This window comes from Gastrolobium bilobum, unplaced genomic scaffold (genome assembly GCF_033153095.1).
Source record: "Gastrolobium bilobum isolate Gb01-03AN ecotype WA unplaced genomic scaffold, APGP_CSIRO_Gbil_v1 utg4103, whole genome shotgun sequence".
Taxonomy (NCBI): Eukaryota; Viridiplantae; Streptophyta; class Magnoliopsida; order Fabales; family Fabaceae; genus Gastrolobium; species Gastrolobium bilobum.
In genome coordinates, this window is record NW_026897561.1 from 229199 (window position 1) to 248905 (window position 19707).

Genomic DNA, 19707 nt, shown 5'->3' on the forward strand with positions numbered 1-19707 from the left:
ATTTTGAACGAAAAACATTTCTTCAAAATTTTTTACGGAATTCTTTTTTCGTTTAAAACATTTGATGAAAGAAATCATTTTCGTCAAAATTTTTGACGAAAATGAAACTTCATCGAAAAATTTATTTTTGTAAAAATTTTCATTGGAGAAAAATTTCGTCACTTTTCAACGAAAAGTATTTTGACAAAAAAATAATTTTATGATGAATTTTTCGTAATTTGCAAAGTAGAAATTTCGTCAAAAATATGATTTTTTTTTTTTTAGTATTGTGAAAACTACATAAATAATTTTGATAGAAATTTTAAATTTAATTTAATTTGTAAAATACATTAATTATATTAATTTTTTTAAAAGGGTAAAATGGTAAAAATATTTTATTAACCTCTATTTCCCCATTGTTATTGTTTTTAACTCCCAAACAAGGGAAGGGAATAATACCCTTCATTTCCCTTCCCTTCCTTCCCCTCCCTTTCTCTTGAATTTCTTTCCCTTTCCTCCCTTCCAAACTCCCAAACAAAGTCTAAGACGCTTCTGGCCACCCAAGAATTGATTTCAATTGATTAAGGGTATGCATGACAACCTTTCCATAATCAATTTTTTTTTTTAATTTTTGTTTCCGGGAACATAAATGGATAGAAACAGTGTTTGCCAAAATCTGTTTTATTTTTTGTTCCCGAGAATGAACCAGTTCAATTCTATGCTGGGGAACCAAAAAAGAATCAAAAAAATTCTATTTTTTTGTTCTCGGGTACAAAATGAGAAACACTTGTCTCTTTCAATCACTATCTATCATCACCACCATCTTGATACGACCACCACCGTCATCGTCGCCGCCATCGTACCACCACTGCCGTCGTCATTACCACTACCACCACGATGCCACCACCACCACCTCCACGCCATCACCACTACCATCACCACGCCGCCACCACCATTGCCGTCATTACCACTACCACCACCATGCCACAACCACCACCACCACACCATATGAAAAGGAAAGTGATGATCCGAAAAAATTTATGCTAATAGGAATGATTTTTTATTCTATTATTTGTTGTGTTATCAAACGCAATTTTCATTCTCAGAATAAAAATAAAACATGTTATCAAACACATTTTTTTTATCAGAAACTGTTCCAAGGCACAGAAATATAAAGGAATTGTTTCTTTTGAGAAACAGTGCCAGAAAACAAAATGGTTGTCATGCACATCCTAATTGATAAGGTTTATATGATCTAGGCATAGGCTTACTAATTCTATGACGTGTGATTCTTGTTCTTAATGCTTGCTCTAGGAAAGATCAATAAGGGATTAAGGTTTTGAATAGAGTAAAGGATTAAACTAACAAGAGATTAAGGTTTAATTAATTTAGAAAAAATCGTCAAAAATATGAATTGGGGGATACCGAGGAAACCTACTCGCCTCAAAGAGATAATTAAAGTTAGTATTAAAAAAAACCACACAAAAGTACCAAACGACCACTGTGATCTTGCACGCATTCGATTTTACCCTCCAACACCATGAGTCCATGACAAAGTAAAATATTACATGCCATGTGTTTATACAGATTAATTTATTTCTTATAAAAATGATTTTTTTATTAAATTTGCAAAAAACTACTATTTTTCTATAGCGTAGGATATATTTACAAATTTTTTGTTTATAAAGTCTTACAAACTACACTGTACTATGGGTAGTACATACTCAAACAGGATATACTATACATAGTACATAGTGTAGTTTATAAATATAACCCTACTCTTTTTCTACTTCATTGACATAATTTAAAAAAGGTTCTTTTTTCTAAAGTTACTTTAGACAATTTTGTTTATTGTTCACCGAAATAACGTCATTTGAGGGGCGAAAATCATGGTGTATTTATGATTTTAATTTATTTCAGGATTTTAGTAGTCTTTATCATTTTAATTTTTTAATTTTTCAATCCAAAAAGATATCGTTGCAGTGAACATTAGATACTTTTTTCCCTTTTAAAAATGCTTGGATATATTTTCTTAAAATAATTTTTTAAATTTGAAAGTTTAAAAAAGATTCAATTTTTGTTGTTTTTATTTCTTTAAGTTTTAATTCTTAAAAAATTTCTATCTAGGTATAGATACTTATATTTTTATTCAATTAGATTTTTGTCTTTCATGAATCAATATTTTAATGAAAAATTATAACAACTAGTCTTTAATAAAAAAAAATAATATCTTAATCAATAAAAAATATAAATTCTAGAAGTCAAATTAATAAAAAAAGAATAAAGACGAAAACTTTAATAATGTAGAAATCAAGATTCAAATGAGTAAAAATATATACTTTTGGGTATTCAACAAAAAAATACGGAATCTATTTTAATTCCTTACAAAAAAATATCTATATTAGTCCTTTTTGAGGGACTAATGTGAGTTTTCTTTGAATTTCTGAGAAATCATAATTTCAAAGAACTGAAATTTTAAAGAAATTACAAGTCGACTTCTTTTTATAAAGGATTAAAATGGATTCAGTGTTTTTTGTTGAAGATCAAAAGGGTATTTATTCAAAAAAAAAAAATATAAGAACGTACAAATGTCTAGAAAAAATATATTAACATTTAAATGAGAAAAATAAAATAAAAAAGTAAAGTCTTATTCTAACCGTACCATTTGCACCTTTAGTTTGGTATAAAGACAGGAATTATTATCTGTTTTTGGGTTCCATTGCTATAGAAATAAACTGTGAGAAAATCTTCTTTTTGATAATTGGTAAGTGATAACTGCTTTATTTCCGAAGCGTGTCTTTTAACCGTTTTGGGCTTGGTATTGATAATTAGGATTAAGATTTGGGGTAGAAATTTTGGTCATTATGAATATTGTATGGGATTATTGTTTCTTGTAAGAGAAAAATTATCTCTACACATATAAAATTGTGTAGAACCCATGTGAAATCATATCCAGGAAAAAAAAGAGATATAAAGATAACATGAGTCATATATTTTTATGTGTGTGTAAAAATTATCTCCTACAACATAAGAAATATTAATCTCATATTTTATTGGTTAACATATATAAACAGAACGAGTGAAGGCATACTTGCAATTGCACGCTATAGCCTTGTTAATTTGGTGATTGTGATTCATAAGGAATAAGTATAAGAATTTGTTTTTTCTAAAGTTACTGAGAATTAAGGGGGAATGCAAAGAGCACGATGACTTTATGTGATAAGATATTTCTATAACGTAACACCTCTCGAAATGTTGTGTAGAATATGTCTTTTCAATGGCGGTGTAAATATGTGGAAAGATTCCTTCATGAAAAGATATATTAGGGGGAATCAGATCCTCTACAATAAAGATTTAAACATCTCATATTAGGGATATAATGACTTTTTGACCCTTATAACTCTTTATTAATAATTAATTATCAAATTGAACTTTATTATAAACTATTTCGAAAATTTAATCTTTTCAAAAAACATAATACCAATCTGTCCTTGTTTGACCGTTGACCATCAAGCCTACCCGGGTGCACCCATTCCTACCCGGGTATATTTTGAAATTTTTTACCTACCCGGGTAGGTAGGGGTGTACCCGGGTATAGTTCTTGACATCATAAAAATTGCTTGAATTATTTATCCAGGTAAGGAGGAGTGTACCCGGGTAAATCTCGACCAGAAATCCCAAAACCGTTCGAATATTATCTCAACTATTTCAAATCAGCCATAAATATTTGAAATAGTTGAGATAATATTCGAACGGTTTTGGGGTTTCTGGTCGAGATTTACCCGAGTACACCCCTCCCTACTCGGGTAAATAATTCAAGTAATTTTCCAGATGTCAAGAACTATACCTGGGTACACCCCTCCTTACCCAGGTAGGCATAAATTTTCTCCAGATGTCAAGATATATATCTGGGTACACCCCTCCCTACCCGGGTAGGCATAAATTTTCAAAAAATACCCGGGTAGGGAGGGGTAGGGGTGTTCATCAACCGATCCAAACCGATTCAAACCGCAAAAACCGAACCGAAAAACCGATAACCGAATAAACCGAAAAATCGGAAACCGAAAGAAAACTGCAAATTTTAATTGGATTGGATCGGTTTTCGGATGGGTTAATGAAAACCGATCCAATCCAAACTGATCCAATATATTAATTATCCTCTACCTACTTGTCCTTTCTCCAATCATAGTCCAAAAATTCCTAAACTCAAGACCCATTAACTCATCATCTAAACCCAAAAAAAAACTTAGTCACGTCTCATCAACTATAGTATTGTTTACTGATATTTTTGTATTTCAAATTTTTTTTTTACAAAGTCAATATATACAAAAGATGTTATTTGCACAATAATCATGAAATTAATTTTAGGATATTTAAAAAACCGAAAACCGATCCAATCCAAACCGAAAAAAATTGGATTGGATCGGATCGGATTTGAAAAAAAATTTAAACCGAATGGATGATTACATGATCAAACCGAAGGGATTGGATCGGATGAGTTTTGCTTCCAAAACCGATCCAATCCAGACCGCGAACACCCTTAGGGAGGGGTGTACCTGGATAGGCTTCATGATCAACGGTCAAACAGAGGCAGATTAGTGTTATGTTTTCTGGAGAGGTTAAATTTTTGAAATAGTTTATAAATAGAGTCAATTTGATAATTAATTATTAAAAAAAGGCTATAGTAGTCAAAAAGTCGGGATATAATACCTTTTGTGGGGCTCAACTGCCGGCCCAATGAATTGGGCCAATATGTTCCGTCCAAATTAGTTTTTTTTTTTTTTTAAGCAAATTAGTTTTATTCAAATGGGGTGATCTTTTTTTTTTTTCTTCTTTTTGTTCCATATTAAATTTACTGAAATTTTGAATGGAAGAAGAAAAATAATTATAAATTAAATAATATTATATAATTACATGATATGATTTGATACAAAATATAAAATATTAATTCCAATTTATATTTGAATAGAAGATTCTAAAATAAAGAAATACAAGAAAATAAATGAACTAATGTTGAAAGATCTTCTAATATACTTTAAATTATTTTAAAATGTAATATTATATAAATTTTGTAGATATTCGAACATTTCTTTTAATCTATAGTACATGAGAGCATGTTAATGCTACAACCTCCTTCAGGAATTTGAGTGCGCAGGGGTCATGATATTCTTACTGCATTCATTTCCCTTTCCCTCATTCTAATACATGTGAATATGAGGGCCAGAGTTGATAGGGAATTTTTGGTGACTCACCTCCGTTTTCATAGTCTTTGAAACTTTTAAGAATGTCAAGGCAGTGTTCACTTTGTTTTTTGTTTTATTTTCATGTCATATGTTTTCGTATACAATTACAAAAGTACTACATACTATATCGTTTTTGATTTTATTATCGGGCTTTATTACTCTCATGTAATAAGAGAGAACTCTCTCATGCAATAGAGATAATTATGTGTGGAACCCACCCACTATAGAAAAAGAATAAAAAAGTAACACAAAAATCAATGTATGTATAGGAGAGATAAATTCTCTCCTATAACATAAGAGTATATTTTTCCTTTATTATTTCTCGTATTATATGAGATAAATTTATCTCCTACACATATAAAAGTGTATAAGACCCATATTTTCTCTTTCCCTCTCTTCTCCTTATATGACTCCACATGGACCCCACAGACTTTTATGTGAGCGTATGAAATAAAATGCATCTCCTACAACATAAGAAATATTAATCCCATTGTTTTTAGGTTATTTCTTACAGAAAAATATTTCTGCATTTACTATAGATAAGTTATCTGCATTTACTCCCAAAATGACGTCGTTTTGGGATTAAAATATTAAAAAAATTATAATTATAAAGACTATAATAATCCTAAAATAAATAAAAATTACAAAAACACTATGATTTCCGTCCCAAAACGACGTCGTGTTGGGCTTACTGCAGATAACTTATCTGCAATAACTACAGAAAAAATGAATCATATTTCTTAATTGTATTATGTGAAAGAAATAATAATAAAATGAACACAAAGTGGCATTCTTAATTTCTTGTATTAATTAATAAAAGGGTTCAGTCAATGTAGATAAGTTATTTACATTGAGCCCATAATGACGTCGTTTTGGGACAAATTAATGTATTTTTGTAATTATAATTTATTTCAGGGTTATAATAGTCTTTTTCATTATAATTTTTTAATTTTTCAACGCAAAACGATGTCGTTTTGGGAGTGAATGTAAATAACTTATTTACGTTCACTAGAAATATTAAAGCCTTAATTAAAAACATAATAATTTGAAAAAAAAAAAAAAAAAAACGCCGTGTAGTTGGACAAATTTTCAAGATAGAATGCATATAGAATAGTTGTTACATGATGACCACTAAAATTTATGGTAAAATTTAAATTTTACTTTTTAGTTACTCTGTAATTTATTTATTTTGTCACTTATCTCTAATGTGAATTTCTTTCCTTCGGTCTAATTTTTAATTTGTAAATAAAAATATACCGAAAGCACTTTTGGATCACATCATATAATCTAACTCTTCTTTTAAATTTTCAACAATTTCAAACTTTAATCTTACACAAATGAATAATTATTGATTTTAGAGGACTCGAGAACTTGAGACCTGGGAATAAGTTGTTTATCACTTGTAACAATGATTGTTTGTACTTTAAATTTTAGGAAAAATTTCAAAAAAAATCCTATGAATTTTCTTAAGTATCACTTACACCTCTCAAAATTTTTGAATCATTTAGATTTTTTTTATTACTGATCTCCCTGACTTAAAGTTTCTTTATCACTTATTAAAGGGGGTAAGTGATAAAGAAACTTTAAGTCAAGAGTAAGTGATAAAAAATTTTGAAGAGGGGATAAATGATTATAAAGAAAGTTACACCGGGTTTTTTTTTAAGCTTTCCCTAAATTTTATTATGAGTTGTGTTCTTCCATCTGTTCTGTTTCTGCCTGTCTCTTTGTGCTCTATTTCTTGTGTCGTTTGAATTCATGTTCAAATTGCAAAGTGAGAAACAAAACCTTCCATAGGATTTGGTATTAACAACTCAGTATCTAGCTAACCTCTCATCTAATCCGTGTTGTAATTTACATTTAGAGTCTTAAAATACTATTATTTGAATGCATATCGTAAAGAACCAATTCAACTTAACAACTTAAGTTGTTAAGTGAAGGCCATTAATAGTTTTTATATTATATTATCTCTAATAAGCTCCCTCGTACTTTAGCCCATTAAGTTTGAAGAATGGACAATACTCGAATCCCTCTTATTTATGCTAACAAATTTCACAAATTAATTAATTATTACTGGAATGGGGGCGATGATGATCGAACTTGTGACCATTTAATCATAAAGGCTCTGATATTATATAAAAACCAATACATACTATCCGCACCATATGTTATAGTACTTTATGTTGTAAAAGTTACTTATGCTCTGATACACCCGAGTGAGTATATAGAATCCAAGGAAGGTAACAAGAAAAAAACATAGATTATCTTTTCATGTAATATTGAAGACTCGGTCCTAGACCAACTTAAATTATACACATGAATTACTTTTTTCATGTCATTTGTGTTATGTGATATCATAACCATGTGTTATGATTTAAATGAGTGTAGCATTTAGGGGTATGCGAGAAGACTACTCACTGTTCATCCACACATCCCTGAGGAGTTCATATCTGAGAGGACATTCATTGTGAATTTCTTTCAAATTCAGGCTGGATTTTGTTGAAACTGCTGAGGTTGATGAATTAGTGAAGAATATTGAAGATAATGGGGACTTTAATTCATCAAGCTCATCATCACTAATGTATGACTTCCTGGCAACAGAAGATGTGCTTCTTCTTAGCTGAGATTTGCTTCCCATATCCCCAATAATTCTTGCAATGTAAGTTGCTTGTGGTGGTGAATAGATAATGGGATCTGCATTGCATATGAAGCTGTTGACAGATTCCTTTCTATCCTCCATATAATTCTGTATCAAATTCAAAAAAAAAACTAAAGATCACAAACCAAATCTATTGGAGTTTCAGCCCATAATTTTTTAAAATTGTATATAAAAACAACTATACATATCATGAGATATTTCAATTTAATTGGGGCCTCTAAGGAAGATACGCCCCAGATTTCTCATGCATGCTTGAACTTACTCAAGTATAATGTGTGTATTTATGTATGCATATGATTATATGTACCACTACCCTTGCAAGTCGGGGTTTGACGGGGAGTAGTTTTTATTTTCTTTTGTTTTTATTAAATATGATTATATAAGAGAGCGAGCTTAGAGCAGTGGTAAAACTATTCCTTTGTGACTATTCTGAAAATAGCCTCTTTCCAAAGTATGCAAGGATAAAGCTTCGTATCAGGATTGCTCTAACCCCTACCCTCGCTAATTGGGGTTGGGTTTAACGGGGAGTGAATAAATAAATTGCATAGCATTATATATGCTGGCACAACAGTTGGTATTGTCTCCAGGGTTTGATTCACGTAATCAACCTCTTGCAAATATAAGGTAAGGTTTCCTAATATAGACCCACACATTAGTTTAGCATACGAATATTCTAATCATTTATATAGCCTCTTGCAAATTCAAGGAAATGTTAAACCCTTCCTTGAACCCTATGCATAGGGGGGACTTTATATTGCCTTGTTTTTATGCATTTGATTATATATGCAACAAGTACAATAAAAAATCCTATATACATTATGAGCCCAAAAGTATTAATTGCATATTTTGATATCCAACCTCTGAGTCTAGAGCTTCAAAAACAATAGCAGGAACAGGATCAAGGCAGAACTCATCTGGGATAAAATTGTTTAGAATCTTCTTGACAAGTGGTGCACTAAACATCGGGCATACCTTCACAAATAAGAATCCTTTTAGCATGACTGAAGAGATGAAACTTATAACAAGTTAGCAACTACATGAAGAAAAGTTCAATCTCAATGGCAAACCTCTTTCCTGGTGGATGCACTTAAGAGCAAATCCTTAGGAAGCATCAGAAGATCACTTAGTGCATTAAGAAGACTGAAGGACTTGAAGGGTGTATTTTGTCCCTTTTCATTGTTACCAATGTCATCTTTATCGTCAAGTGACTCATCTTCATCCATTCCAAATAGGTCAGTTAACCATCTAGACCAGTTCCCAATCTGACAATAACAAAATGATGACATAAATGAATAGAACATATCAATGACGACAAGAAAATTATCTTCGGTACATTATTGTAAAGAATCAATTCAGCCTAAAAACTTAAGCTGTTAGGTGATGTATATTAATGGTTTTATATTATATTTCTCTAACACGTCTCTTCGCACAAGAGTCTATTGAGCTTGAAGTGTGGACAATACATCGAGCTCTGCCTACCCGTGCTAAAAAACTCCACAATATTTAATTATTATTTCTAATAGAATGGAGGGCTGTGGGGATTGAATTCTTGACCACTTAGCCACAGAGACCTTGATATCATGTAAAGAATCATTTCAAACCAAAAGCTTAAGCTGTTAGCTAAGGCTACATTAATGATTTTATATTATATTTCTCTAACAATTATATTCAAACTTTGCTGTCATCCTCTAATTCAAGAGTTGTTCTGCCAATACCAGGCCAAAAAGCCATATTCCTATCCTAATTTTAAAGGTACATGCAATGCTTGATTCATGAGTGGAATTAGATTGGGATAACTTAAAAGAGAGATATCAGCTAAAAGAAAGGTGTAAGTTAAACTTATATCCGTGTTGGAATTAAATTCATGAGTGGATGGCCAGATATTCAAGTTTACATAAAACTATTGAGAACTGAGTAGTTACCACAGTTTTTAGCTGTGCACCAGCTCCAAAGCTTGATTTCCCTGGTGGAATGGGGAGAACCTTGGGATCACTAATCGCATCAGATACAGGATCAGTTGGGATTTCATCAGCAGACTCACGAAGAATAGCATTGAACATAGCCACATCTAATCTCGCAACACACTGCTCCATTATCTAGATTTAAGTAGCAGAAGAAATGCATTCCGATGTCATGATAGAGGAAAAGAAGAGCTTTCATTGACTAAAGTAATGAACTTAGATGCAATATGGATTCATATTTTATTCAGAGATATAAATTTTGGAGGGGAAAAAACACATTTGTAGATATTTTAACTTTGTGCTTAAGAAATTTGCATAAAAAACATAATTTTTCTCACCCCTTCTAGACATTATCCAGTAAAGATATTAAAGATGAAAGTATCTTGCTAGTCAGCCACCGTGATTGATTCATGAGAACCAAAAAACCAGACATAAAATGCACACCTTATATCTGCCATTGTTTCTACAATAAACTTTACACAAGTTTGTCAAAGTCCCATATCCTCCCAGGAATTTGTGATAAAGTTGCTTGAAATATAATATAAAGTCATTCATGTATATCCAGTGGCGGAGCCAGGCTCCAATAAGAGTCCGGGCCAAAAAAATTATATGTGTATTTATTTTTCTTAATTTTAGTTAGTTCATATCTTAATATATTTAAATTATATTAAATACAAAACACCCGACTAGGAAGCATAAAAAATAATTATAATTTTATTAAATATTTTTATTGAATATATTTTAATTTTTTTATATAAATGGAAATGGAACACATAACTTAATACAACTTACCCAAATCTCTCACCAAATATATTTTAATATTTTGACAAGGCCAAATTACAAATTTTATCCCGGGTCAAATTATAATTTTAGACTGGGCCAAATTACAATTAATTATATAATTATACATGATAAGTACAATTTGTTAAAATTTAGCTCGGGCCGAGGCCACACCCAGGTAACACATGGCTCCGCCACTGTGTATATCTTCACCTAACAACTTAAACTTTTGGCATAGTTGTTTCATCACAGCGTATTAGAAACTTTATGACAAAGTGGTCTAGAGTTTCTGTTCATTGCTGCTCTCATTTTTATTTTGTCAGCAAATGCAGAGATTCTCCATTTTTCTTTGTTTAGACAGTCACCCCTTTCAAAGCTTTTAGCCTTACTGACCCTAGCCAAACTCACAGAAAAATGACACTTAAAAGTAAAACAAAACAATATGATGAAAAACTTAAGTTTCTTTGAGCATGAAGTAGATTGAGAGGTGACTAGATTAGACTGACCAATCTAAGCAGCATAGGCAAACAGCCACACTCATGCCCTCCGGCTCGAATAGGACAGAGTCTTTCACTGGCTTCCCTAAAAGCATTCTTCCAAATATCTAGTGACAAGTTACCCTGATCTTGATCACATGAGCTAGATATCCTTTTATAGCTTCTCCTTGAGGCAGAAGTCACTTCTTTGTAAGTCAACTTTGTATCAATAGGCTGCATATGTGGAGTAAGAGTCTGGATATAGACAAAGAAGGATTCATGTTAATGCCAATAAATTGTGGTATTTAACAATTAACCAATGAGGGCGAGCTTGGAGTAGTGGAAAAGTTACTCCTTTGCAACTGAAAGGTCACGGTTTGAATCGGGAAACAGTCTATTTGCATGTATACAAGGATAAGGTTGTGTATAAGGATTACCCTTATCCTACCCTCGCTAGCCGGGGTTTATTGGGGAATGGTTTATTTAACCATCAACCAATGAAGCAGTAAAATAGGATTGTTCAAGGGGAGGATAAGATTAAGGAATTACCTGCCACCAGATAGATTCTACAATGCGAGAGAAGATCCAAGCTTCCACCTTTTCCAGTGCTGATGTGAATACATGGGGATCATCCCAGTTACCAAAACCTCCATACCCTAATGTTGTATTTTCATTTTTTCCAGGGTAGAATCCCTTACACCTTAGTGAAGATGTTGCTATCTTGCCATACCCCTGTCCCTCACTTTTCCTTCTCCTACTTGATCCACTAGGATTTGATGGAACCAAATCTTTGGTGGTTCGGCTTATAATTGTTCTCAACACTATAGTATTAGACAACCAAAAGGTTAACCTGTAATCAGAAGCAAGAAGAGAGATCAACTAACTGGAACAGTTTATGACAAAAATATAATTTCCATCTCAGGCATCAAAATTCATCAAAACATCAGTTGAATAACCTCTAACCACTAATCTGGCACATTTTATAATTTGAAGTAGGTTATCCATTTCATCATTCTTTTAAAATAAAGTTTAGATTAAGATTATTCCCATTTTAGAAAATATTTTGTAGAGCAATGTATCACAAGTTCAGCATAAGGGAATTTTCCACATAATGAATAACAAACTTCTCATGACAGTGCAACTTGTGATTCTTAGTACTAATGGATAATTTAAAAATGTTAGTTCAATTGCTTAAAGGATAACAAGGAAATTTCTTGGAATAAAATGCAGTAAGAAATATGGCTTAAATGTACCTTGGGACATCATTTCCACATGCCTTTGCAACAAGTACTAATCCTGAAACAGAACTTTTAGCTGCCCCAGACCTTCTTCCTTGAATATTTTCTTTACAAGCATGAAGATACAGCCTGGAAAGGCGCCGAGCTGGGGCGTGGACCTTACTCATAGAGCCTCCATGCTCAGCAACTACTGAATATAAAGCAGCCTCAATAGCAGCGACTTCTCTTAACTCTCCTTCAAGCATCTTTACCTTCTTTTCCAAATGCTCAATTTTGCCATCTAAACTAGCATTTCTTGCTTCCTTTGGATAAATCTTAGCAGCTCTTTTGTCATTGCTTCTGCTATTCCCTCCACTGTTTTGTGCATCTCCAAGAATGCCATTTTCGTTTACTTCAGCATGATGATTGCTTCCTAGCATTCCACAATTCCTAGTTGAGTCTTCTGGAGATCTTGCAGACTTCATACTCTTTGATCTTTCACTTTTTGGAATATTGCCCTGCTTGCCAATATTTGACCCACCAAAAGAATATGCAGTGCCACCCAAAAAGACTTGATCTTTGGCACCTTGAGCTACCAATTGTTCATCTTCCATGCAGTTTTGTCTTTCCAAATTAGAATTTTCATTTCCATGTATGTCCTCAACAGAACCACTGTAAATTTTATCACATCCTCCCTCCTTCACAAAGTATTTGTCAGTTTCCTTATATGTCCCATTTAATTTGTCATTACATTCAGAAGTATCAAAATTATCTTGAGATGATGTGTTCCCTGAATAAATATTAAAAGTACTTTTGTTACTGTTTCTTTGAACATCTGTAACTATATTTCTACAATTAGCCACCTTTTCATGAAAATTCTGATCCAAATTTTCATTATCATTGCTTCTTGTGCTACTCCTAGAAGTTACATATAAATTGTCACAAGATGAAGATGGAGAAGAAGAATAGGCACAAGGTGAAGCAACATGCTTTTGGGTTGACAATGAATTACGATTAGGAGAGTTAGAAGCATGACCATTTACTGAACTTTCAAGAACAGAAGGTACATCCATTGATGACATGTAAGTTGAACTCCTCTCAAGTTTCTTGTATGCATCTTGTTGCATCATATTCTTGTTTACAAGCCTTGTTTTTGAAACCAAGGGATGTTCCTTGTCATTCATACCAGTGTTTCGAATTGGTCCTTTTGGTCCATTCTGCAATTCAATTGTAATTACTATATTGCTTGATGAGGATTTTATTAATATATTCAGCTATAACAAACAAGAAGGTTGTCTTACCAATTTACCACAACATTTGTGAAAACATAAAAATATGATTTCTTACATTTTTTTATACATAACAATGAGACACTAATAATTTGATATCACTAGGTTCAGTCACCCTTGATGGCAAGTCATAAACCTTATTTAACAAGCACCAAGTTTATAGAAGTTGCAATGGTTTACTCTATTGAAATTGGTCCAAACCACGTTTGTTTGACCAAAAAATTGCAATGCATAAAAATAATTTTCAAAATCTTAGTTCATGGAGTGGGACTACAAGTTTTCAAGGAGTCACATCTCTCTCTCTTTCTAATATTATTATTGAAAAGAAGTTTTTGTATATTGATATTGAATAATTTACATGAGTGAGTATTTATACAAGAAAGAATCGCTAAGAATGACTAAGCGATGACTAATCAATCCTAATCACAATCAATTCTAATCAATCACAATCAATCCTAATCAATCATAATCAATCCTAATTAATAGGAAATAAAAACGGAAACATGTTTGAATTCTGATTTTCTACACTCCCCCTCAAGTTGGGAGGTAAATATTGATCATTCCCAACTTGCCAATCAAGTCTTCGAATGCTGGACGGTGTAGGCCCTTGGTAAGGATATCTGCCATTTTCTCTTTGATTGGAACATATATCAAATGCACACTTCCATCATCTAATTTTTCTTTGATGAAGTGACGATCAACTTCCACGTGCTTTGTTCGATCATGATGCACAGGATTTTGAACAATGCTAACAGCTGCCTTGTTGTCGCAATATAGTTTTATTGGTAGGGAATATGAAATCTTCAACTCTTGAAGAAGTCTTCTCAACCAGATTCCTTCACAAACTCCATGAGCTAAAGCTCGAAATTCTGCTTCAGCACTACTTCTTGCAACCACTGTTTGCTTTTTGCTTCTCCAAGTAACAAGATTTCCCCCCACATAGGTGCAATAGCCTGAGGTAGATCTCCTGTCTACTGATGAGCCTGCCCAATCTGCATCAGTGTAGATTTCAATTGTCCTTTTATACCCCTTTTTAAAGAATAATCCTCTTCCTGGAGTATTCTTGAGGTATCTAAGCACCCTATAGACTGCACTAAGATGCTTCTCCTTGGGTGAATGCATGAATTGACTAATCATACTCACCGCAAAGGCAATGTCAGGACGCGTATGAGATAAGTAGATTAGTTTACCAACCAATCGCTGATATTGTTCTTTATCCACCTCATTCCCATCTTCAATACCTAACTTGGTATTAGGTTCCACAGGTGTCTCAGCAGGTTTACACCCTAACATTCCTGTTTCCAACAAAAGATCTAGAACATATTTCTTTTGTGTTAGAGTGATGCCTGTTTTGCTCCTAGCAACTTCCATACCAAGGAAATATTTGAGAGTGCCAAGGTCTTTGAGTTCAAATTGAGCTGCTAGAAATTTCTTCAAGGTGTTCAATTCCTCAATATCATCACCTGTAAGAATTATATCATCTACATATACAATAAGAATAGCAATTTTACCATCCTTAGAGTGTTTGTGGAAGAGAGTATGATTAGTCTGTGCTTGAATGAAGCCTCTTCTTTTGACTGCTTGTGTGAATTTGTCGAACCATTCTCTGGGAGATTGTTTCAATCCATATAGAGACCTTTTTAGCTTACACACTGATCCATTTCCCTTTTCAAAACCAGGTGGAGGATCCATATAGACTTCTTCATGTAAGTCACCATTTAGGAATGCATTCTTCACATCTAACTGTTGCAGAGGCCAATCTAGATTGGCAGCAAGAGATAAGAGAACTCGGATGGTATTGACTTTAGCAACCGGAGCAAAAGTCTCATGATAATCTATCCCATGAGTCTGAGTGAAACCCTTTGCAACCAATCTTGCCTTGTATCTGTTGATGCTATTATCTGCATTGAATTTTATTGTAAACACCCATTTGCATCCTACTGCCTGTTTTCCTTTGGGTAGGGTCACTATCTCCCAAGTTCCATTTATTTCTAAAGCATTCATTTCTTCAAAGACAGCATCCCTCCATTTTTTATCATTAAGAGCCTCATGTATATTTCTCGGTATCTTTGTACTATCCAACATAGTATTGAAAGCACGAAACCCTGGGGACAACTTTCCATATGAAATATGATTAGAAATAGGATGAGTAGTACAAGATCGAGTACCTTTTATGAGAGCAATGGGCAAGTGTAGATCATTTTCACAATGACACTCAAGTATTGGGGTGCTGGAACTAGAACATGGTTCAGAATCCTGGCAATGTAGAGGCTCTGGGTTATTCACACTTTGAGGAGGCTTTCACCTGCTATAAACTTGTCCCCATTTTGAGGAGGCTCTTGATGGTGAGGATTCTGTAGCTCCCCCTGTTTCCAAAAGTAGAGGTAATACAGTGGCATCAGTAGGTTCCCATGACTGATCTTCATCTACTCCTATAGACTCCCCCTGAAGAGAAGTCGAGGGGAAGAAAGGGTCATTCTCAGAAAAAGTGACATCCATAGAGACAAAGACCTTACGAAGAGAGGGTGAATAACATTTATAGCTACGTTGAGTAGGAGAATAACCAATAAAGACACACTGAAGAGACTTAGGATCAAGCTTAGACCGTTGATGGGAGGGAATATGGACAAATACAACGCAACCAAATAACTTGAGAGGTAAAAAGGAGACACCTCGGAAGGAAAGGAAGATACGAACAAGACTAGAAAGAGGAGACTGAAATTTTAGAATGCGAGATGGCATTCGATTTATCAGATACGAGGCAGTGAGAACTGCCTCTCCCCAAAGATATTTAGGAACACTCGTGGTAAACATAAGAACCCGAGCAACTTCAAGGAGATGTCGGTTTTTTCTTTCCGCAACTCCGTTTTGTTGGGGTGTGTCAGGACACGAGCTTTGGTGAAGGATGCCATGTTGGGAAAGATATTCTCCAAGAATAGAGTTAAAATACTCTTTGCCATTATCTGTACGAAGAATTTGTATAGCAACTTGGAATTGGGTTTGAACCATGGCATGAAATTTTTTAAACATTGATGCAGCATCGGACTTATCCTTTAGAAGATACACCCAACAGACTCGAGAATGGTCATCAATGAAGGTAATGAACCATCGAGTACCTGAAATATTTTTAACACGGGTTGGACCCCATATGTCACTATGAATTAAGGAAAATGGGGAAGAGTCATGGTGAACTTTAGAAGGATAATGAGCACGAGTATGCTTGGCAAGTTGACAAATATCACAAGAAAACAAACTTGGACTTTTATTAATAAATAAGTTTGGCAACAACTTCTGAAGATAAATAAAATTTGGATGGCCTAGTCTACGATGCCACAGCATAACATCATTACATGAATCAAAAGGAAACATAGAGTTTTTTTCTACGAAAACAGCTTCATGAGTCACATCCTCCTCAAAGTAGTAAAGTCCACCATCCTCTCTAGCACTGCCAATCATCCTCTCCGAGTCCTGTTCCTGAAAAACACAACCATGTGGAAAGAATTTAGCAAAGCAATGCAACTCAGAGGTGAGCTTGCTAATGGAAATGAGATTACAAGTCAGAGAAGGAACATAAAGAACTGATGTCAGAGTAATCAGCTCAGAAAGTTTAATGGTTCCGTGTCCCGCAATCTGGGAAAAACTGCCATCGGCGATCTTGACCCGAGAAGGTTCAGAATATGGAGTGTATGAACAAAACAAGCCAAGATTACCTGTCATATGATCAGAGGCTCCAGAATCAAGGATCCAATGATTTTGACTATCAACATGGAAAGTTGTACCTTGCTGGACCACATGACTAATGGCCTTAGGAAGGGGTGATGAGGAGGCGGAAGATGAGGAGGCGGAAGAGTGTTTTGAGGAAGCCATGAATAGAAAGAGAAGGGTTGACCGTTGATGAAAAATCAAGTTTTGTAAATTTTTTATCTGACCTCTGGAACAGGAAGGGGAGAAGCCGACGAGAAGGTCTGTGCAAGTTGCGGCGGAAAAAGACGTTGGGAAGGCGGCGCGTGGAGCTCACGCGCCGGAGACTGGCTGCACGTGTGACGGCGCGTGGCGGCGCGTGCGGCGGTTGACGGCGATGGGTCCCGCGGCGGTCGACTCGTCGGATCCATCTGAGTCGAATGGTCACCTCACTTTCTTGATCGGAGGTCAGTAGACTAGGTTTCTGTGTTGGACAGATTCAAGGAGGTGTTTAGGAGGTGTTTGACGGTGATGGAAGTGTTTGGATGGTTATTTCAGATTTGAATTAGGGTAGGAACAAACCCGCTCTGATACCATATTGAAAAGAAGTTTTTGTATATTGATATTGAATAATTTACATGAGTGAGTATTTATACAAGAAAGAATCGCTAAGAATGACTAAGCGATGACTAATCAATCCTAATCACAATCAATTCTAATCAATCACAATCAATCCTAATCAATCATAATCAGTCCTAATTAATAGGAAATAAAAACGGAAACATGTTTGAATTCTGATTTTCTACAATTATGGGTACATATTATCTTTGCATGAGACAAGAGGACCATGCATAATTGCAAATAGGTAAGCACATTAACATAGTTAAAATAAATGAGTACTTTATACATGTAAAATTCATGCTGCTATCAACAAATGATATAAATTAGTACCTCATCCAATTTAGAAGGTATAAACCCACTAGACTCAAGGAAAGTAGAAACTGCCACCACAGATGAATGTGAGGAGATATCATCATCAGTAAAAGAGGCAATCTCAGATTCCTCAGCATATTCTTCATTCATCAGTGTAGATACAGAACCACCACCAATATTGTCCTTCAACACTTCTTTCAAAAAGCTATCCTTCAATGAGGGGCTAGCGCGATTCTTTTCAACAGGCTGAATTTTAATGAACAAAAGTGGCTGATCTGTGTTTCTGTAACTCCTCTTGCAGTTCATAGGTGCATTAATGCTCAATGTCTCTTTAAGTATCCCATAATCTGCCAAATCTACAATGGCAGTCCCCAACAACTGACCTTTAACAATCTTTTCTCTTCGCTGCTCATACAAGTTGAACTCCAAGCAATTCTTTTGGAACACATCAGCATCACCACCTCTTACATTCATATCCCGCATCAAAGTTACAGGAAGTTTAAATGACACATTGAATTCTATTCTACCTTCACCTAAAACAGAACCAAGTGAAGGGGAAACAAGATTGGTAGAACCTGATGCACATTCACCATTCTTCCATTCTATCAATGCAGATTGAAGGGATCTTAGAGATTGTGATGGGGGCCAAGGCTTAATCTCCTGAATATGAATAAGGTAATCAATTTGAACTGTGGCACTTCTCCTGTTCTTTCCTCTCAACCCTAGAACCATGGCTTCCAAGTGATCCTTTTACTTCAACTTGGATTGAATGTTTAGAATCACAAACCCTCTGAAACAAAACCAGCATGAGAGCTCAAAATGATTTCACAAACTAATTGCACATAATTCTAATGCAATAAAAAAAACAACCTGTGAACTTAATTAATATACAAATGCAAGAAGTTCTTAACTTTTGAGTTAGAAGGATCATATCAACAAAGTGCTTACAAGAACCAAACAAATAAAAAAAAATAAAAAAATGTGTACAACTGGGAGCTAAAACACACAAGTTAAACACCAAACATAAAAGTCATCAATTTTGTGACATAGAAAAGAATGCATGAAAGAAGAGCCAGTGGTGTAATGTAGACCTTACCAGGAAAAACAGCTGCTGGTGGTGGTGGTGGAAGAATCAGAAAGAAATGGGGTCACCATTTTTGTGAGATCATAAGATAACTATGTGTAGTGATTTTTTTTAAAAAAAAAAACAAATTCTATTTGGTTCAGACATTCTTGATTCTAGTTCACTTTTCAGTCAGAGCTTCAAGTAACACTAACTCACTGGAATATATATATATATATATATATATATATATATATATATATATATATATATATATATATATATATGAGGCAGGATCCTTTGACACCGGTGTCAAAATTTGAAATTTGACACCTCATCTGATAGTCATTAGATCAAAAAAGATCAATCGCTCTGATTTGTAAGCATGTGACGCCATTGATCTTTTATGATCTAATGGCTCTCATATGA

The 19707-nt window shown here is 34.0% G+C and overlaps 1 protein-coding gene across 1 annotated transcript; it reads right to left on the bottom strand.

Moving 5' to 3' along the window:
* Positions 1-7629: 7629 nt before the first annotated feature.
* Positions 7630-18947, bottom strand: LOC133308062 (uncharacterized). The gene is made up of 8 exons (XM_061508640.1): positions 18234-18947; positions 12349-13529; positions 11645-11945; positions 11126-11350; positions 9801-9974; positions 8946-9140; positions 8737-8850; positions 7630-7953 (listed from the first exon to the last, which is right to left on the bottom strand). Exons 1-8 carry the CDS (start codon positions 18945-18947, stop codon positions 7630-7632), a joined length of 3228 nt encoding a protein of 1075 aa, XP_061364624.1.
* Between the last annotated feature and the right edge of the window lie 760 nt (positions 18948-19707).